General features: G+C 38.4%; 1 protein-coding gene across 1 annotated transcript in view; it reads right to left on the minus strand.

The window, feature by feature from the left end:
* Positions 1 to 23613, minus strand: part of LOC121387550 (terminal uridylyltransferase 4-like) — a 94679-nt gene extending 71066 nt beyond the window's left edge. The window contains exons 1-8 of the mRNA XM_041518707.1: positions 23479 to 23613; positions 20909 to 20966; positions 19159 to 19229; positions 18036 to 18093; positions 16543 to 16641; positions 9551 to 9646; positions 7917 to 8018; positions 526 to 596 (exon numbers count right to left, since the gene is read on the minus strand). Of these exons, the coding sequence (XP_041374641.1) occupies positions 526 to 596; positions 7917 to 8018; positions 9551 to 9646; positions 16543 to 16641; positions 18036 to 18093; positions 19159 to 19229; positions 20909 to 20963 (552 nt within the window). The 5' untranslated portion in view covers positions 20964 to 20966; positions 23479 to 23613. The remainder of the gene's footprint in view (positions 1 to 525; positions 597 to 7916; positions 8019 to 9550; positions 9647 to 16542; positions 16642 to 18035; positions 18094 to 19158; positions 19230 to 20908; positions 20967 to 23478) is intronic.

Genomic DNA, 23613 nt, shown 5'->3' on the forward strand with positions numbered 1-23613 from the left:
ACAAAATTAAAAGCATTATTATTATTATTATTATTAACATTTGTATCTTGTGGGTAGAGGGAGGACAAGTTGGCTATAATTTTATTTTCACTTAATAATTAAATTCTTAACAACACATCACTGAAATATATTACTAACATTATCCACCATAATAAGACACAAAAAGTACGAAAACCCCCCAAAGTCTGACTCCAAACAACAGAGCCAAAAAAACATGTCCGAACCAGACCAGCAAAAGGAAAAGAAGGAAGATGGAGTCACATGACCGGAACTACAGGGAGCATACAGTGAAGAATTTTAGGCCATCCCATTGGCTGTTGGGATGTTCGGACCAGACCACTCGCATGGTGGGGAGGTGCACTTGTGAGGACAGGTAAGGTATCTATAAAACAGAAAACACTCCAAGTTTTCTCGGAGAAGTCGGCCAAGGCTCTTGTGACCATGACAGGCGTGCACTCAAACAGCTTGTTCTGAATGTGCACGTAAAACCCTATGACCTGACCTGACCTGACCTAAGTACCATACCTTTCGTAGAGTCAGTATTCCATGCTTTTTCAGCCGATTCCTGTTTTGGCCAGCCACATACATCTTTTCACCTTAAAAGAAGCAACAAAAATACATCAGTACATTTAAAATTATGGCTGTTTTATGTCGGACATATACTCAACCAAAAAAGTATTGCAGTTCCCACTAAATCGTCTTCAAACTTTATATTATTTGTCTAAAACCAGTCAAATTAAGTTAATTAAGTAAAATGGATTATTTGAAAAGCCTGGAAGTAAATTTACGTTTATGAACAGATATTTATTGACGGATACTTTATTGTTAAACAGGAGGGTACAAAAATGTGATTTTGTCACAAATGTCAATATCTTGTATGCCGACCATTTTGGCGAATAACGGCTGTACAACGACGTCTCATGCTGGACGTAAGCCTACGAACTTCTACTGCAGCAAGTTGGTTCCATTCTTGACGTAATGCCAGTGGGTGATGTTCTCGTATTCGTCGACCCAAGATGTCCCACATGTGTTCAATGGGGGAAAGGTCGGGGGATCTGGCAGGCCAGTCTAAGACTTGAATGTGATTTCTCTGCAAAAGTTTGTTAGTTATGCGGGCGGAGTGAAGGCGGGCATTGTCTTGCTGAAATGTAAACGTATAGTTGCGTTGCATAAATGGCAAGACAACAGGTGTAATGATTTCGTCACAATATCATTGTGCAGTTAATGTTCCACTAACAGTAACCAGGTCAGTTTTGCTGTTGGAATGAATTCCCGCCCAGACCATGATGCTGCGTCTGCCGTATCTGTCAAGCTCGATGATGTTTGCAGCGTCGTAACGTTCACCTCGCCGACGCCATGCTCTTAGTGTACCATCTGCAAACTCTAGACAGAATCGGGATTCATTTGTGAACAAGACTTCGTTTCACTGTCTAAGACGCCACTGCTGATGAATCCTGGCCCACCTCAAGCGTTCTGCGACATGACGTCGTGTTAATGGAACCAGCGGTATGGAGTCGATTACGAACGGTTTGAGGGTGAACCATTGTGCCAGTAGCCAGCTGTAAGTCGGCCACCAACTTGGGAGCACCTTGGAATCTACGGCGGTGTGATGACATCACTAAATACCGGTCCTCTATTTTCGACCGGAGCGACGTCTGTCTTTTAGTGCTCCAGTTTGTTGCAAACGATTGCTCCAGTTTATTGCAAACGATACCGTAGACGCAGTATTGTTGTCGGATGGACATTAAAGTGACGAGCAACGTTCCTAACACATTCACCAGCAGCAAGTTTACTAATGGCCTCATGGCGTTGGTTTTCGGACATTGATGGACGGAGTCCCATGGCAATTTTCACACAATTTTCTTTCGTTTCACATTAGATACAGGTCTGCCAGTTGAAAATCAAGGCTTATGCTTAATCACTGCACGTGATTTTCATGTTATGTGCGCACACAACATTTTCAGACTGTGCACGAGCAAAGACAGGAAGTGGAAAACTTTCCAGAAAAAACAGATTGACAATCAAACAGTATGCTGGATTAAACAAGGTGATTACTTGCATTTCTTTCAAAATTGCAAAATGTATACATTATGAGCAAAAATGCAATACTGCAAAACTTTTTTGGTTGAGTATATATAGAGAAAACCTGGTCACTGTCTAAAGATATTGGGCCGAAAAAAGAAGAAGAAATGTTTTATTTAACGACGCACTCAACACATTTTATTTACGGTTATATGGCGTCAGACATATCGTTAAGGACCACACAGATTTTGAGAGGGAACCCGCTGTCGCCACTACATGGGCTACTCTTTCCGATTAGCAGCAAGGGATCTTTTATTTGCGCTTCCCACAGGCAGGATAGCACAAACCATAGCCTAAATTTGTTGAACCAGTTATGGATCACTGGTCGGTGCAAGTGGTTTACACCAACTCATTGAGCCTTGCGGAGCACTCACTCAGGGTTTGGAGTCGGTATCTGGATTAAAAATCCCATGCCTCGACTGGGATCTGAACCCAGTATCTTAAGCCTGTAGACTGATGGCCTGCCATGACGCCACCGAGGCCGGTATATTGGGCCGATTTCTCATGCCTGGGTTATCGGTGGGTGATGAAAACCTACGGGTTACCCTCAGGTTAACCTATGGGTTATTTTCTTTACGCGTTTCACGTGCAGACATTTCGGTAACCCTAGGCTACCACCAGGTTACAATTGCACTGCACGATAAACCTGCTATAGGCGTGGTTTTTCAGTGGGTTTTGTCAATTGGAGATGGAGCAATTTTGGCACGGAAATAAGGTATTTTGGAGCCTCTGGTTCATTAATTTCTGTTTCATTCAACCTATATAAAAATTAAAAAGTATAAGTATAAGTATAAGTATAAGTATAAGTATTGTATGGTCAGTGATTTGACGTGTAAATGAGTGATGGGGCATTATCCTATGTTGCCACCGAACCCCTAATAGTCATCACACAGTGCAGGTCCTGTAGTCCGTTTATAGACCCTAATATCAAAATTAACAACACACAAAACAGTTGAAAATCATCATTTAAATATACAAAATGTTCAAGTATAACGAAAGAAGGAAATATTTTATTAACGACACACTCAACACATTTATATGCTTATATGGCGTCAGACATATGGTTAAGAACCACACAGGTATTGAGAAAGGAAACCCGCTGTCGCCACTTCATGGGCTACTCTTTTCGATAAGCAGCAAGGGATCTTTTATATGCACCATCCCACAGACAGGGTAGCACATACCAGTCGTGATGCACTGGCTGGAACGAGAAATAGCCCACGGGGCTCACCGATGGGGATCGACCCCAAACAGATTGTGCATTGAGCGAGTGCTTTACTACTGGGTGTTAAAGTATAAATGCCAAACGTAACGTGTTAAGCACCCCAAAATTAAAAATGTTCCGGGGAGCATATTACAAGACTTCATGCCTTGCTTTGTTATCATAATAACCCCGTTAAATTCCTAAACAACCTTCCCCTCTAAAAATCATGGCTAGTCTTGATGGTAAAATCAATCCCCTGACCAGGTGCGGATCCAGGTGGGGTTTTTTCAAGAGGTGTGGGTAGTATATTTGAAAAAAAAAGTATAGTTGAGGTACATACATCCACTTTAAAAATAATGAAAACTTATAATATATATATATATATATATATATATATATATATATATATATATATATATATATATATATATATATATATATATATATATATATGTATATATGTATGTACATGGCTGTTAACAAAAGTAAAATGTTGTGACTGAAATTTCAAGGTACAGGGCATTCAAAATGGTAATGTTTTATATGACAATTGTAGTCCACTTTAAACATGTATTTCTCCCATCCCACACCATGTTATTTATTTTATTGGACAAAAACATTAATTTGACGGGTCCTGCAGTGAACCTATATTAATGGAAATAGCAGTGGCGTAGGCAGGATTTTGTATTGGGGGGGGGGGGGGGGCAGGGGGGCCCCCCACTTGTGTAGTGGGATATGACACAGGAACCTTTTTAAAGTTATTAATAAGCGAAAAGGTAAAAATGTCCCGTGATTGGGGGAGGGGGAGCATGCCCCCGTTCCCCCCCCCCCCCCCCCCCCCCCCCCCCCTACGCCACTGGGAAATAGTCCTATTAGGCTGACATTTGCTGGGGTGTTCTTTCATAAGCTACAGCCCTAGTACGGGCATTTTTTTTAAAGTTTGCATTATTTAGGCTTGACCGCTAGCTGATGGACGGCAAATCAAATATTCAAATACATTTATATCGGATGGACCTTGTGTTATTGCAAATTCATTATGGGAGGGGGAGGGGGTCGTTAAAAATTGAGGTAAAAGCCAATGTCTGATACTGCATTACGCTAATGTTGAATAGTCCTTTGTTGATCTTTGTGTCATTTAACAATACGTAACGCAAAATCTTGCAGTTTCAATACCCCTCTCCCCTTGTAACGTTTTGTGACCGTGTCATATTTTACTTTGGGGTCTTTAGTAATACATATATGTTAAAATAAAATGGCAATAACTGGTTGCATTTTACTTTATGAATTAACATTACGTTACACAATAACCACCACCACAACCCCCCCCCCCCCCCCCCATTACGTTTTGTCACATCCCATAATTCCCACTCTCCTTAGTGATCCCATTATTAAATCGTAAATAATAAAGAAGTAACATACCGCTGGTCAGTAAATGTTATATTTGACCGGATCAACTTTATTAAGTTTCAATATCTATAATACGCAATCTAATATCTCCCAGCAGAACTATTACATTGTAACAGTGTTCACAAACTCGCACATGCTGTTCATCGGGTACGGCCATTACTTCAAAGGGAGTGAGTAGCACATTTAAATTAAAGGTGGGTTTTTTTCACTTAATTTACAACTACTGTAGTAACGTTTTTTGTTTGTTTTTTAATTACAAAAACCATACCAAAAATGATAAAAAAAATAAAATAATAATAAAATATTTGAAGAAAAAAAATATACGAAACATATGTACACATCTTTTTACAAAATAAGATCGTCTGCTTAAAATAGCACAGCAAATGATAGTGCAGGGTGCACATTAAGTCAATACTTTACTTTCTACGTCCGTTCGGACTATGTAAATAGCTGATTGGACGTGTTGCGATAGATTCCAAATATGTGTTAACGCAAATGGATGAATTAAAACAAAAAGTTGTATTCTTCTACCAAAACTGTATTATATCAGACAATGTAGGCATTATTACTAAAAACTACGACACAAAAGACTGTATTAAAACAGGATAAAACTAATTTGCATATCCAGGTCAGACTTGTTCGTAATCGATCGGAAAACCAAAACGAAACTTGTTCGATGTCATTTTTTTTTTTTAAATATACAATTAGCTAAAGTTTAAAAAAAATTTATGAGTTCAAGTATCCGCGATAAGAGCAACTTTGGGAATCTTTATTGGGAAACTGTTGGGTCATAATTGGGAAAAGGTTTGATATTGGATTGGGAATTTACGTTAGGGGAATGGGGTCGTTCATCGGCCCCAAAATGTATGGTAGATTATACCCATCCGATAGGTACCTAAAGGGGGGTCAGTGGGGCAAAGAAAACGGCCGAAGTGATCGGGTTGACATTACGGAAATCGAAAACGGCCGAAGTGATTCTCATTTAAAAAAAACACAAAAAAACTGAAAAAAATAATTTCCACAATTTCTCTGACGACGGAAATCCGTCTCACGACGGACAGTTAACAGCCATGTATGTATGTATGTCTGTCTGTACGTACATACATACATACCTACCTACCTACATACACATATATATATATATTAGAATCTCATTGGCTCGAACGCCCACTGGTCGAACCTACCGGTATTCTCGAACCAAGAACAATGTCCCGATTTTTCTCTCTATTAAACCCTTTTATTTTGGTGCCGATTGGTCGAATACCCCTGGGGTCGAACAGAAGCTTTCTCTCGAACCAGTTTATTGGTCCGAACTGTAAAATTAAACATATTTAGCTCGAACGACTAAGTCTATCCGAAGAAATACAAAAAAATATTTATGTACAAATTTTTCATCGACCCTTTCACGTCAGTCACAAAATAAGTTATTATAAATTCGGAAGTGGAACGAATTAATCCTAGATCATATGCCGGCTTATCATGTTGTTTATTTAGCACCTATTGGTAATTATCTTTCTAGTACAGATAATTGTACTACGATAATTGTTAGCTGAATGAACCTCGCATGTATAAAACCAATCAATTGGTGAGCCTCGGCAGGCCTCGCTGGTTTACTTTAATCATTTTAATCGCTACTCTATTCATGAGCGTCGGCATATTTAGTTTTTAACTTGAAATACAGGAGAGATCAATGTAATGTAGTGATTGCAACAATAACAGGTAAAGGGCCTCCGCCTGTGCTTCATGCACTTTCATTTTTTCTCAACGTTGTCAATATGTCGCAAAAGATTCAACAACAGCATAATAAAGAACGATTTTTTAAATTAATAAATATTTATAAATACAAACTACCAGTGTGTTTGTTATTTGTTTATTTAACGGTGATAAATAATAGTTACAAAAATGTATCTCATCCAACATTTGACGACGACTTCGTTACTCATGAGTCAATCGGACCATTTCGCCCAAGCCAGTTTTACGGAAATATGGGAGGTGTTCCGATTGGTTTTTGTGTTACAGAAGCTGAATGCATGGTTTGAACTACCCGATGGGTCGAACAGACTTTGATGCACCGACAGTGTTCGAGCCAATGAGATTCTACTGTAGGCTGTGTGTGTATGTGTGTGTGTGTGTGTGTGTGTGTATATATATATATATTGAGCAGGAGCGTTCTGGATCCCATCGACCCCTCCCCTTGATCCGCGCCTGCTGATTGTGTTTGTTTCAATGAACAATTTTATGAATAAAAACATTCTTGATTTTTGTATTGAAGACTGGGCAACCAACCTATTAACTATTGCATAGATAAACTTCACCTATTAAAATAATTTTGTTACTTTTTGTGTAGTCGATGTTACAATCTTGCAAACGGGGATGATTAAGAATGTTTTAACATATATACCTCACACTGGTCGACTCTTCTATAGGCTGTATTGATGCTTGAAGGACATTGTCGTCATCGAACGGATTTACTAATTCTATAAATTGACCAGGATTCATCCCTTAAATTGTTTGGCTTGTTTCGTCTATGTCTGCCATAGGAAACCCTCCTCCGGTATCTTTCTGGTGTTTCTTAAGTTTGAAGACTTGCATTTTAGCTGTTTCCATAACTCCTTCAGTTGTCCTAAATCTCTTTTAACCGATGACTGACTATTAAATATTGTAATTATTTCATGCCATAAATTTTGCTTTGCAAATATTAGTTTTCATATAAGATTCGTTTTACTTTTGATGGTTTTAACGTTTGCACAGATAAGTTTTAAGCGTTTTGTCAGCGTCACAAATATTTTCCTTTTTTTCACCCTTTTCAGTCATTATTGCAAATGTAACATGTGTTGTGCATGCGGTCATTTATATACCTTGCAACCGAAGCAGACCTGAAGGTAACCCATGGATAACCTGTGGTTTTCACAACACATCTATAACCCAAGCATGAGAAAAACCACTGACCTGTGTGTGTAGGCTAAGGTTTTCAGCCTGTTATGTAGCCCAGGGTTAACCCCGGGTTATATTATAACCTGGTGTTACCTAACACGGGCATGAGAAATCGGCCCATTGGGTTTATCTAGCAAAGGTTAGATTGGTATCTTATCATAGGGTTTGAAGCTGACAAAGGCAAATTGCCAGGGTTGAGATATAAATTGCTGTCGGTTGGGGAAGCCACTATTAAGCAATTATGAGAATGCAACTTTAACGTTACTCTTTTTAAAGCTCTTTTTCTCACCATTGTAAATGATGTTGAGGTCATGAGAAAACGTGCACTCATCTCCCTTTGTACAGTGGCCTTTTTCGTAGTAAGTACAAAGTACCGATTTCCGAATGCCACCTATAAAACAGAATTATAGAAACAGTTTTCGTGATGAAAATGTCCATCTATAAATCGTTTGATGAATAATGAAAATGTCCATTTATAAATCATTTGATGATTGATGAAAATGTCCATCTATAAATCGTTTGATGAATAGTTTTGTTTATCACTAACACGGGCACAACCTTAAAGGCATATTGTCACAGACCACTCATCTATTTAGTGGTCTAACAAAGTATTACCTGAACAAAAATTAATTGATTTGTCAGTAAATGTACTTTATTCAACCATCTTCATAACCACCATACTCCATTTATTAATATTTTATACAAATAATTGAATTATGGCAATGGTCCATAATTTAAAAACTAAAATTGCAGAGGGTTGACATGGGTTTCACTTCATCATGGTTCAGTTAAGGTGATGCGATAGCTAGATTTGGTTTCCAACAATTAATGTGATTTTCATTTATTATCCACTTTCAGATAAATAAGGTCCTTAAATCCGTGACAGTATGCCTTTAATTGTTTGTGGGAAGTACATAGCACCAATTTTGGACCTACTGCAGTTACCAATATTGTGTGTGTGTGTGTGCATGCATACAGATACTTTCAATTCAACTTATTTTCGTGCTTATATCCAATTAAGGTTCAAGCATGCTGTCCTGGGTACACACCTCAGCTATCTGGGCTGTCTGTCCAGGAACATGGGTTAGTTGTTTGTGGCTAGTGAGAGAGAAGAGGGTGTAGTGGCCGTACACCTACCCATTGAGCCCGTAAGAACTTGCTCTGGGTTGACGCTAGTACCGGGTTGCAAACCCTGTACCTACCAGCCTGTAGTCCGATGGCTTAACGGTTAACGACTGCGTCACCGATACTTTTTATTGCTTTTTTTGAAACTTAAAATTAATATTTTGTCCAGAATTATGAAAAATAAAAAAATACCAACCTGTAAACAGCGTTTTCTGCTTGTTATACTAATTTGACAGGGGTCAAGGTTAGTAGACCAGTTTTTATTGTAATGTGGCGAAGCATTGTAATAATATAGCTAATTTTGAATTTGAATGTCAGTATTCCAATGACATCACTTTAAATCTCCTTACAATAACCATATAATGGGTAGGCTACATGATGTTTCCGTTTTAAGAATGCTGGAAAAATTCCAATGCAAAATTGCTATTGAAATTTTTTTGTTTGAACATTACTAATGCCCCTGAATGTGTTTGAAGAAAATATTGTGATTAAAAGAATTTACCTTTTACGAAATATGGATTTTAAGTGAAAATACAGTAAGATATGCTATATGTATTGTTTACGAACCCAAAACAAGGGTGCGAAAAGTGACTGTCGTCGACCTTAGATGTCAAAATTTTCAAAAAACGGACCATAGATGTGTACCATGGTGAACTACGGGCACATTTGCAGGAATTTTACCTTTGCCAGTGTAATAAAAGCTATAGGAAAATGTAAAATTATGTCAATAAGTAAACCTAATAAAAAGTAAATAAATAAATACATCTGTGATTTTCTGTGACCCCTTTTTTCTCTCACCCTTTTTACTGACGTCATGAGAAAACGCGCACTTATCTCCCTTGGCACAGCAACCTTTTTTGTAGAAAGTACAGGGCACCGATGTTGTATTGCCACCTATAAAACAAAATTACAGAATTACTAATTAAGCAGTTAGATTCGTGGTAGGACTTTCCTTTGGCACTGTCACGTATAAAGAACATTATAAATACTTATCATAAATAGTTAGGGTTTGTAACAAACACGTGTGGCAGGTTCATGTACTTTTATTACATACTGCCGTAAACCGTCAGTCTCAGACCACAGTTACATTGGTCATTGTCGTTACATCTCTTTTTTTCTTCTTTTAAGATAATTGAATCAGTTTCAATATTTGTAAATAAAAGCTATGTGAACAATAAATGTTTTTGTCCTTTGTTCAGTTCCAAAGTTGCACTAAATAAAACAAAAATGTTGCTGTTATAACTTATACATTTCTAGAAAAAGAATTATTGTCACAGATAACAAAATGTTAATCAGCATAAAGTCATCTCTAAAAATGAAAAAAAAAACTTTGTTAATTATAACAAGACAATTTGCACATGAAAATCACACTGGAGAACTTGAACACAAATATTTTAGAATCTCTTATTAGTTTAAAACTAATTACACATCCATGCAAACTGGTGGTTTGCTGATACGACCAGAACGAGTTACAACTGATGGTCGCACTGAATCACTTTGCACTTTGTGTTTAATCAAGATGTTTGGAGTTTTGGAAAGGATACACTTTTCGACGACACTTTCCAAAGGTTTATTTATGGGTCTCTTTTCTGACTGATCTTTAATCAACACTTCGGCTTGTTTAGGTGGACCAACAATATTCGAGTTTGGCATTTGTTTTGGTTTGCTCTGTACCAAATCATTACAGACAGTCGACAAGCGAAGATCTTGTTCCCTGGCTCTGTATGTTGACAGATGAAGATGCTTTCTGTTACGTCCGTATTTTTTTCCCCATTGTATTCGACAATATAAGATCGTGGAGAATTGTGGTGATCAACAACCTTTGCTGGTAACCAAAGCTTGGATCCTGGAAAGGGTAACATTCTTACGGGATCACCAGGAACAAGTACTGGTAAATCTTTCCCAACTTTTGTGTTGTAGTAATGCTGCTGTTTGGTTTTGTCTTTAGTTAATAGTCTCTTCACTTCAGTTGGACTGTGTGCCCTTGGCTTTAGCAATTCTCGAGCTGTTGGAAGTTTGTTCCTTGGTCTACGACTCATCAACAGTTGAGCTGGTGATAAGCCACAACTGGACAAGGGAGTTGTACGGTAATCTAGTAGTGCTAGATGTTTGTCTGGAGTTTTCTCCCATAGTCTTTTCACTATTTGAACTCCTCTCTCAGCTTCACCGTTTGACTGTGGATAGTGTGGAGAAGACGTAGTATGTTCAATTTGGTAATCTTCACAGAACATTAAGAACTCGCGAGATGAGAACTGAGGTCCATTGTCAGTTTTCAACTTCTCTGGGATGCCATGACGACTGAACTGTGACTTGATGGCACCGATCGTTGCAGAACTTAAAAGATCATGTAGAGAATCCACTTCAATAAATTTGGAGTAGTAGTCCATTGTCAACAGATAATGAATATGTCCGAATTCAAATATGTCTGATGCAACCTCATTCCATGGCAAGTTGGGAATAAGTGTCAGAATGAGTGATTCAGAATGCTGCTTGTTTTTAAACATGTTGCACTTTATACAATCGTTTACAATATTTTCAATCTGTTGATTGATTCCTGGCCAGTAGAGTGCCTCACGTGCTCATTGCTTGCACTTTGTGATGCCAAGATGAGACTCATGAATTTGTGCGAGCATGTCTGATCTCATTGATGGTGGTACAACAATTCTCATACCTTTGTAGATAATACCATCAGCAACTGAAAGTTCGTCTCTTGTTGTCCAGTATGGTCTGATGCAGTGAGGTGTTTCCTCTATCGTATCAGGCCAACCTTTTAGTATCATGCCATGAAGTTCATTCAATTCATTGGCAGTTCTCTGCTGAAACTGTTTGTATCGGGTCGGAGATACCGCAATGTAGTCGATCATGTTAACCATTATTGGTTCAACATCTGGTTCTGCTTCAGGCAGATTTGCATGACTTAGTGCATCACCAAGTGGAATATCTTTTCCTGGCTTGTATTTGACTTCAAGGTCGTATGGTTGCAGCCTCAACATCATGGCTTGTAATCTCATTGGTGCTGACAGCAATGGTTTTGAAAAAATAGCTTGTAGGGGTTTGTGGTCTGTTTCAACTTTCACAGATTTGCCGAAAATGTAATGATGAAACTTTTTGCCACAATGCAAAATTGCCAACATTTCTTTTTCAATCTGGGCATACTTCGATTCAGTATCAGTTAAAGCACACGATGTGTAAGCAACTGGGCGACCTTCTTGAAGTAGCACTCCTCCTACAGCATAACTGCTTGCATCACACTGAATAGTTAGTTCTTTGTGTACATCATAGTATGTCAACACTGGTGCAGTACAGCACATATCTTTCAGTTTCTGAAAGCTTTGTTCTTGGGGTTTGTCCCAGTGAAACTCTACATCTTTTCGTGTGAGTTCTCGGAGCGGAGAATCGACTGAGCTCATGCTAGGCAGAAACTTTGACAGGTATTGAACAAATCCAAGGAATTGACGAGTATCCTCGTTACTCTCAGGAGTAGGCATTTCCAGGACCACTCAGACTTTATCCGGATCGGGTTTGAGACCTTGTTTTGTGACCAAGTGTCCCACATATTTCACTTGGGATTGTTTTATCTGGCATTTATCAAAGTTAAGCTTCAAGTTCCACTCAGTCGCTTTTGTGATCACTGCTTTCATGATCCGATCATGTTCTTGTGGTGATTTTGCTGCAACTATAATATCATCCATTATAGCTCTTGCACCGTCAACGTCTTCCAGCATTGTATCCATGATACGCTGAAACATTTCTGGTGCTGATTTGATTCCAAAGGGAAGACGGAGCCAACGATAGCGTCCAATCGGTGTACTAAAGGTTGTGAGCAAACTGGACTCGTAATTCAGCTTGATTTGTAGAAAACCAGATTTTGCATCTATCACCGAAAATACTTTGGCATCTGGCATAGATGCTACGACTTCCTCGACAGTAGGAATTGGATAGTTCTCACGACGTACTGCTTTGTTTAGATCCTTTGGATCTATGCAAATACAAACTTTTCCGTTCTTGACCACCGTGACCATAGAACTGACCCAGTCAGTGGGCTCAGTCACTTTCACAATGTGACCTTGGCTTTCCATCTCTTTAAGCTTGTCAACAATTTGCTTGTGCAATGCTTGTGGTTGCCTTCACGGTCCATGTACAACAGGTGGTACGGTTGGATCAATTTTAATTGAATATGTTCCGGGTAGTGTTCCGGTTGTCTTTTCCAACTCGGGATACATATCCTTGATATCTGACATCGTGTGTATTCGCTCTATGAGACCTAGTCGTTTACTTCCTTTTCCAGACAAGAGTGGCTTCTGGTCTATGCGAACAACATAAAATTTCACATCTACACATCTATTTTTGTAACAAATCGGTAGTGTTATTTGTCCATCCACTTGTATCAGGTGATGATTGTATAATTGAAACTTTGTAGGCACTAATGGTTCCTTGCAGTTCAGGCTTTTGAATAACTTGTATGGAAGTAGCGATTGGGATGCGCCTGTATCTATTTGGAACAGGACCTTCTTTCCATTGATTTTCACTTCTTCCCACCAGTCCGTTTTCTCAGCCTCTTCATTTGAGATTATGTTGATTTCATGAGAAAATTAATCAGAATCATAATCCTCAGATGAGCTACCTGTGTAATACATTTCATCAACAATGTGTGTCTTTAGTTTATTTCTACACACTTTTTCGTAGTGTCCTCGTTTATGGAAAAAATTGCATTTTTGCCGGACATTCCTTATGTATGTTGCTGTAGCCACATGCACACTTTGTGCAGGTTTTAGGTGACGGTGTTTGTTTGTGCCACTTACTAGTGTCATGTCTCGACCTCGATTCATGTTGTTCTGTCTTCTTTTTAGAATATCGCTTATCACGTACTGTATGAACTTTGGGATCTTCGTCATTGATAGCCTTGAGACTTTCCTGTGACATTTCGTGGTTTTGGCCAATATTTATTGCCATTTCCACTGTCAGAGTATCTCCTTTTTTCCCTTACAGTATCATGTACAGAGCGCAGAACTATAGCATCACGCACCATCCGTTCTTCTTCTGCATAGCCGCAGTCTTTCACAAAAATATGCAGATCTGTTACAAAGTTATCAAATTTTTCGCCAACTTCCTGCTTTCGACGATTAAAGTTAACAGTTGCACGAATTTGGGGTTTTTTTTTAGCAACATATGCTTCATATTTAGCATAAACACCTTCTAGAGTTTGATTTTCTGCCGGTGTGTTTTCATCTTCGGGGATCCAAGTGAAAGTGTTATATATTTCACGCCCCTGGTCTCCGATGTAAGTCATCAGATAGTTCACTTTTTGTGCTTCAGTTTTAGTTGCGAGTGGACCATTAAATGTGAAAGTACAATGTTGTTGGAACCTCTTCCACTCTTTATGGAGGTGGACAGCTTGCCAATTCATTGTGGGTTTATTGCCATTATATTCAGCCATGTTCGTTTTATGACAACGGAATGTGTGAAATACAGTGAATGTGTGTGGGTTTTTTTTTTTTTTTTTTATTATTTATTGTCAATGTTCTTAAGTTGACTTAACAATTATCAGCACACCTGCAGACGTGCGCGGTTGATTTTGGCGGTTTCCGGTCCGTTCCGGTGTTTCACATGTCCTTTGCAAAGTGGCAATATTTGACTGTGACGCCGTTCTAAGTATTGCCGTTGCAATATCAAAGTACATTTATAAATACCTGTTTTCACCATTTACACTTATTTATCTATGATTGCAATGTTTTAAATTACTTTTCAGGTCCACTTCTGATACCATGTAACAAACACGTCTGGCAGGTTCATGTACTTTTATTACATACTGCCGTAAACCGTCACAGTCTCAGACCACAGTTACATTGGTCATTGTCGTTACAGGGTTTGGGCTAGTGTTAGTGACAGTGCCAAAGGAAAGTCCTTCGTGATTCGTTAATAATAAAAATCTTCATCAGTAAATTACGTTTGTTTAAAGACAGCCCAGGCTCAGCTCTTATGTGTAATTACCTAAGTTCAGCCAGCAGTTTTTCGCAAACGTTCGGAAACTATTTGATTGGTTCCCGACTTGACCATATAGTTTACCGTGAAGTGCATACACCAATCTAGTGGATGTTTTTTGCTCGGTCTGGCTGAATGCAGCCCAGATTTAAAGCCACTTTAATATATATATATACATTAGTGAAAAATATATTTATTGGACTTAAAATAACAATTTATGAAAGGAAGCCATTGGTTGGTACTTTTGTCTGGGTTTTAATCCTGGTTTTGTTCACGTTACACATACAATAGCAGAAACACACACAATGGTGTGAAATGCATTCACTACATGCTCAATCATGCTGCATGCAATGCACGTGAAATGGCAGTATGTGGACACATAAAAGTCACGTAACGGTGTCATATTCCTCGTCACATTAAGAATGCCACGACTCAGAGAAGAACAAAGGGAGCGAGCGTTGGGCATGGTTTAAGGGGGGACTTCGCAAAGCCAAGTTGCTAGGACCTTAAGAGTCCATCCATCAACTATTGGACGACTTGTTGAACGTCATCAACAGACCGGGAGTGTCCGTGATCGACCTCGACCTGGTCAACGTCCCGTTACGACCCCCACGCCAAGATCGGCAGATTCGACAACACCACCTCCGTGACTGGTTCAGAACTGCGACGATGACAGCAAGCAACACGATAGGACGTCATGGAAGGCATATCCATCCGACGACGGTCATCCGTCGACTCAGAACGCCTGGACTCAGATGCAGACGTCCGTACAACGTTAAAAGCATGACACCGCGACATCGTGCTGCGAGACTAGTTTGCTCCCCAGAATGGTAATCATCCACCAGCCTTTTACCGGAGCATTGTTTTTTCAGATGAGTCCCGTTTCTCTGTCTCCTTTGCCGATGGAAGAGCACGTGTGTACAGGAGACTCCATGAACGGTACGCTGACAGATGTGTGAGGGAACGTGATCGGTTTGGCGGCGGTTGTCTAATGGTATCGGGGGCAGTCAACTGTGATTTCAGGAGTGATCTCATCATTGTCCACGATGCCCTTACAGCCCAGCGTTATGTTGACGTTATTCTAAGACCAGTTCTCCAGCCACTTTTGCGCCATCACCGAAGATCAGGAGGTCCCCTTCAAGACAATGCCCGTCCAAATACTGCAAGAATTACCCAGGCATTCCTGCAACAAGCCGGTATCACCGTTATGAACTGGCCCGCCGTTTCACCGGATTTTGAACACATGTGGAGGGTAGGCCTACCCCAGAGAACCATTGTAACAAGTAGGGCTTCCAGAGTCCAAAATATTGACCCAGACCCGAGTACCCGACACTTACACTAGATGATGATGAGACTAAGGAATAAAGTAAAATAGCATTATGCATCTTAATTCCAGCACTGTTCAAACATGGATGCCAAATAATGCCATTGTATTGCATTCCACACATTCTCATAGCCCTATATAATGTAACCAGCTGAAAGCATATATGGCAAAATGACGTCAAAACAGAATTAAATGATAGTTCTCTTCCTTCCATGGATACTCGAGGCCTGTGAATGGACTCAGTCTTTCTAGACTTGGCTCGTGCCCGGGTAGGCTACTTTAGTACTCGCGGAGACCCTAGTACCAAGTTTTAGAACAATTCAATTAAAACTGTAGAAGAATATTAAGATAGACTTCATTTACCAAACGTTTACGGACGGACGGACGGATGCCGAACAAGTAAATAAGTATTACAAAAGCTCCACTGATGAATGTCATAGGGAGCTAAAACATTAATATATTGATGTTAGGCTCTTTTTCTCACCATCATTTGTGATGTTAAGGTCATGTGAAAACTTGCACTTTTTTCCTCTGGTGCAGTGGCCCATTTTGTAGTAAGTGCAAAGCACCGATTTCTTACCACCTATAAAACAAAATTATAGAAACACTTAGTGTTAATGATAAATAATGTTTATTAAATGATATAACAACACCATTGAGTTTATTTTTTTAAAATCCAAACAAACAAACAAAAACAAACACTCAAAAAACCAAAATACCCCCCACAAAAAACCACCACCACCACCACCAACCAAAAAAACCCAGGGTTTAGCTGTCGCTCGCCAAATCGCCAAAATGCGAATTAAAGATGAATTTGGCGAATATTTTTCTTTACTAATTAGCCAAAAAGCTAATTCGAAAATCATCTGTCATTTATGGATTTACCATTTTGTGATAATTGGCTAAATGAAATTTGCTATTTCATGGGCTTCAGCCTAAACCCTGACAACAACAAAGACCCCCCCCCAAAAAAAAAAAACCCAACCCCACCCCCACCCCCAAAAAAAAGCCCCCAACAAAACAAAACAAAAAACCACAACAAAACAAACAAACAAAAAACCCACAACAAATAAACAACAACAAAATACAACAAACAAACAAACAAAAAACCCACAACAAAACTACCACCACTAATACACTACAACCCCCCCCCCCCCCAAAAAAAAAAGAAAGAAAAGAAAACACCAAAAAAAAACACCGCACAAAAGAAACAAAAACAACAACAACAACAAAACAAACCCACAACAAACAACAACAACAACAACAACAAAACCAAAACAACCAACAACAACAACCTACTACAAATAATCCACTTTGTACAGCACAATGTCACTTCTATTTTATAAGCTTTATGAAAACCATAAGTCATAAGAGTATAAAACTGCTACTACATGTATATATATATATACACACACACACACACACACATATATATACTCTTCAACAAAAGTAGGAGAACCTTAAATATTAATGTTAATATCAACTATTTGAACGAACATACGTTTTGGCCACAGACATCCTAGTAAAGAACGTCTGTTTATCAACACACCGAAACACATTCCATTCTTTGCCCTTGCATCACGCAGTTGCCCCGTATACGTGCGTGGGGTGTCATTCTCAATTTTGACAATTTCCAGGAAGGTCGATTAATCATGTGTGGAACATTATTTCTGTCAATCTTTTTCATTCTGTTGATCATACAGTTGTTATTGTTTTGTTTTTAGTCATTTTTACTGTTTGAATTTGCGATTTACTGATAAAAAAACCCGTCAACTTTAAAATTTCTCTTCTGACCCCAATCGTCCATCAAGATTTTTGGTTTTCATAAAACCTACTGTAATACTGAACTACCGGTTGTTTGCCCAATTAATTCACTATTATCATATAACCATTCCCCAAAGCTAATATAACTTACAATTTTGGCAATTGTAAATTCTTATTAGAGTTCCCCTACTTTTTTTGAAGAGTAATATTTACCTTTACTTTTCTTGCCTTTTTTCTGTTTGAAACCGGCAACAGGTACTTCATTCTTCACCTTTTATAAAAACAAAAATCATTTCGTGTAAACCAACAACATATAAATATTCATGGGACATAAGTAAGATATTCGCCAATTACAATAACTTGCTCTGAATGTGCACGTTAAACAATTTTCCATTCCATTCCAATAATGGGAGCCATTTGTTACATTTGATACACGTGTGAGTTCAAAACAGATGCTATTCAGCATAGGCAATGACATAAGGCGGAATTCCAAGGGAACTTTGGGGGAAGTTTAGAGGGGGATCGCCTTCCCTTCTCCATCGTAAAAAAAAATAAACAAATTATAATATATAATAAAATTATAGGCCCTCTAACTATCGCAAAATTTAAGGACCCCAGGCCCCTGCCCCCCTCCCCTAGATTCGCCTCTGCTTAACAACACTTATCGTGATTGCAGGATAAAAGTTATGACACTGTCATATCTAGGTGATTAAAATAACATTGTACAAATAAACAAAATACGAATATCTTTACACGGTCGTCTGAAAAAGTTGTTCATTAAAGGTGCAGATCCTAGTTTCAATACGTAAAAAAAATTGACACTAGGTTTAGTTAATTTGCAAACCTGTAATTCGTTTGGGTAAAGTTACAGTAGAGTGAAAGAAGAGTCTGTGACGTTAAAACGGGAATATCCTTAAACATAGACTAGAACTCGAATCAATAAACCGCTACGTGCGTTTTTAAAAATATGAAAAATGCATTGTCTGATATTAGAAACACCAGCATGACCAGAAACACTTCGGTGCTACGAAACTGGATAAGTAATAACATAAGTACTGTTTGATTTCAGTGATCATAAACGGCTTTAATAGTGAAAAATATGCCTTAGTGTTTAAAAACTAGGGACTGTCTCTTTAATAGTGAAAAATATGCCTTAGTGTTTAAAACCTAGTGTCTGTCGCTTTAAAGAACAAATACAGGGATGGTTTTCACGTAGCAGGATCTTCATCTCTGGTGTCTGCCTTTAGTAGGTCAAAATTCGAATGACTCTTCTTTTAAAATATATTGATCCTTCCAATACGAAATGTGTTTCACTTGTCTACTGGTATAAAATTACCTTTCTACGAGTGACCACTGCAGGCTTCTTTGTTTCTCTGAAAAAGTACGTATCAGAATTTTCTTCCTCGCCTAAAATATTGAATAAGAACATTAGTGCATACACATGTAGCTGTGGCCAAACATTAAGAGACACAAAAATTGGTCTGTAGGAACCAATTCGGGGGACGGGCCACCTATTGTGACCCCAAAACATTCTTTTGGTATCCTACCAGCACTTTTGTTTTGTTCATATATATATATATATATATATGTGTGTGTGTGTTTGTGTGTGTGTGTGTGTGTGTGTTTGTGTAAAAAAATTTACTTGTAATCCCCCCATTCCCCCAACTTCACATTTCGTTCCTGTTTGGACCAGGAAAGACCTATCAAGCCGAGTATGGGTCTACCGAGGTGGTTCGATCCTGCGACCAAAGAACCGACTAAGCAACATCCCGCACCCTATAAAATTGTTTTACTAAAATAGTACACAAACTATCTCCAGTTTTAATAGCCTCTGGATGTTTTCGTCATTAATTACTTCGAACGTCCTATTATCTTATCCTGCAGATATGGTGCTGAAGTCTGGGGCTTGATGTTGAAAAAGTATATGTACAATTTTGTAAAAGATTATTGGGTGTAAGAAAAGGAACGTGTAACGAATTTGTTTATAGTGAACTGGGACGGTTTCCACTTCAAGTAACAAGAAAACTGAGAATGTTTAAATATTGGATAAAATTACGTAACACTACAAATTGTAATCTAAGGGGTGTATATGAAGACATGGCACACTATAACGATAAGTGGTTAATGAACATTAGGCACGAACTCCATTCACTTGTATTAAACTAGATTTGAAATTATCGTATGTTAACGACATTGTCTACATGATAATCAAACAAAGGATATTAGATACTTTTAAGCAATTATGTTACAGCAAAACCATGACAACGCCTAAAGAACTTTTATATCAACATTTATTAAATGAATTTAGATTACAAACATTTTTAAGGTTGCCAATGGAAACGCGCTATATAAAAGAAATATGTAAGATTAGAATATGCGCTCATAAATTAAATGTAGAATCTGGCAGGTATCGAAACATCGAAAGGTCAGAAAGAATATGTACTCTGTGTAATGCTAATGTTAAAGAAGATGAATATCACTTTATAATAGTGTCCACAATACAAAGATTTGCGCTGTAAATATATAAAAATGTATTATTATAAGCGGCCAAGTGCTTATTGTTTTATACAGTTATTAACCACCGGTAACAACAAGGAATTGAATAACCTTAGAAAATATTTAGTGCAAGCTAACACAATTAGAGATCGGTTAATGCAGGATGATAGTTAATGTAATAAATGTAACTTATATCACTTTATTTGTCCATGATTGCATATAAACCACACCCACCATTGTTTTGCACGTGTGTATTTTGTATAACTATGTTGTATTATTTATGTTATGTATTCAGCTGATGAGTTGTAAAACTCAAGGCAAATAAAGAACTTGAACTTGAACTTGCAAGGTTACGACAGTGAAGTCATGATCACATACCCCATGACCATTATAACGTCTTTTGGAATCAGTTTTTGCAGTGATAGCTAATAGCAGATTCATAATTACTTGGTATGTTACGGCTTGTATTACACACATTTAAAATGTATATTGTATTTAAAACTAATGGACTCGGGAAATATAATTTTGTTTAGGGCGAACTACATTTAAAGATTCTATTTCGTCTAACTTTGAACGACAAAAGTTCTTACTACTGGATTCTTCACATTGTTGTTTGAAATCAAATGTTATTCGAGCTTTGGCCATCTTCTGAAATAAAAAAAACCCAACAAAACAAAATAAAACAAAACAAAACAACACAAAATAAACAAAAACAAAACCCACAACATCAAATACATGTATACACCCCACGGGCGTAGGAAGGTGTCGGGGCACACACACACACACACACACACACACACACACACACACACACACACACACACACATATATATTCTGTCAAAAAAGAAACGCATAGGCGAAATATTCATGGAATTATCTCTTTAATACAAAGTGGCATAATTGCGTTATTTATGATCGTATCACAGTCAAATTTGACATGCGTATGTGACAATGTTCGTTCAACACTTTTTAGTTACTTAATAAAAAAAAAATCAGTTTCGCATGAGTTTGGCAATCAAAGTGTGTAAATTGACCAGGGACGTAGGCTGGGTTGGAGGTGGGGGGTCGGGGGTCGGTGGTCGGTGGTCGGGGTGGTTCAGACGAACGCCCTCGTTGAAGCTAAAACAATTTTCACATTGCAATATTAGGCTATTCGAATAGGTGTCCATGCAAAATGTAGACAAAAGGGTCTGCTAGATTTCTATCCCGACCACACTATGCACCTGTGTGCTAGCGCGAACTACAAGTCTGGCAACACATGACATATAGAATGTGCGCTATATTTTAACACTGCCAGACTTTGCAGCTGCCCACTGTTAGAGACTTACTGTTTAATTGTTCTTAAAATGACTGTCCTACTAATTGAAAAGGAAGGAAGGGAATGTTTTATTTAACGACCTACTCAACACATTTTATTTACGGTTATAATATGGCATCGGACATATGGTTAAGGACCACACACAGATATTGAGCGAGGAAACCCGCTGTCGCCACTTCATGGGCTACTCTTTTCGATTAGCAGCAAAGGATCTTTTATATGCACCATCCCACAGACAGGATAGTACATACCACGGTCTTTGTTACACCAGTTGTGGTGCACTGATTGGAACGAGAAATAGCCCAATGGGCCCACCGACAGGGATCGATCCCAGAACGACCGAGCATCTAGCGAGCGCTGTACCACTAGGCTACGTCCCGTCCCCCCCCCCCCCGATATTAAGAGAGGAAACCCGCTGTCGTCACTTCATGGGCTACTCTTTTCGATTAGCAGCAAGGGATCTTTTATATGCACTATCCCACAGACAGGATAGTACATACCACAGCCTTTGTTACACCAGTTGTGGAGCACTGGCTGGAACTAGAAATAGCCCAATGGGCCCACTACTAATCGAAAAGGAGTAGTCCATGAAATGGCGACAGCAGGTTTCTCTCTCATTAACTGTGTGGCCCATAACCATATATCCGACGCCATATAGCCGTGCTGCCAATGTACTTTGTCGGTTCACCCCATTTTGGTGGAGTGTAATCATCTTGGACTGACGAAAAAAGGTGGTTTTGTTTAACGACACCACTAGAGCACACTGATTTATTAATCATCGGCTATTGGATGTCAAACATTTGGTAATTTTGACAGATAGTCTTAGAGATGAAACCTGCTACATTTTTTCCATTAGTAACAAGGGATCTTTTATATGTACCACCCCACAGACAGGATAGCACATGCCACGGCCTTTAATATACCAGTCGTGGTGTACTGGCTAGAACCATTTTGGTGGAATATAATCATGTTGGACCGACGAGAAAAGATATATTTCAAAGTCTAAATGTGATGGAGTTGTTTCGATTCCACCATCATTTTTACGAGATGATGTGGGGGTGTTTTTTTTTTGGGGGGGGGGGGGTTTTTTTTTCGAATAGAAAATTTAATATACATTTTTTTAAATTGCCTGTATTATTAATATTTTACGAGATGATGTGTTTTTTGGGGGGGGGGGAATAGAAAATTTAATATACATTTTCTTAAATTGCCTGTATTATTAATATTTTACGAGATGATGTGTTTTTGGGGGGTTTGAATAGAAAATTTAATATACATTTTCTTAAATTGCCTGTATTATTAATATTTTACGAGATGATGTGTTTTTGGGGGGTTTGAATAGAAAATTTAATATACATTTTTTTAAATTGCCTGTATTATTAATATTTTACGAGATGATGTGTTTTTGGGGGGGGGGGGGGGGGGTTTGAATAGAAAATTTAACATACATTTTCTTAAATTGCCTGTATTATTAATATTTTACGAGATGATGTGGGTTTGGGTTTTTTTTTTTTGGGGGGGGGTAGAATAGAAAATTTAATATACATTTTCTTAAATTGCCTGTATTGTTAATATTTTACGAGATGATGTGGGGTTTTTTTTTGGGGGGGGGGGGTTGTTGAATAGAAAATTTAATATACATTTTCTTAAATTGCCTGTATTATTAATATTTTACGAGATGATGTGTTTTTTGGGGGGGGTTGAATAGAAAATTTAATATACATTTTCTTAAATTGCCTGTATTATTAATATTTTTACACAGCTCTCACGTGTTTTATTTTAACTTTTTAATTTTTATATTGATGTTGATCATCAATTCAATCATTTACACGTGCATTTACCTTTGTTTCACACCCAGTAGCCGACACGGGGCGGGATTTAGCTCAGTCGGTTGAGTTCTCGCCTGAGGTGCTTGCGTCGCAGGATCGAACCACCTCGGTGGATTCATTCAACTGACTCAACGCATTAGTTTCAAC

Source organism: Gigantopelta aegis, chromosome 13 (genome assembly GCF_016097555.1).
Source record: "Gigantopelta aegis isolate Gae_Host chromosome 13, Gae_host_genome, whole genome shotgun sequence".
Classification (NCBI taxonomy): Eukaryota; Metazoa; Mollusca; class Gastropoda; order Neomphalida; family Peltospiridae; genus Gigantopelta; species Gigantopelta aegis.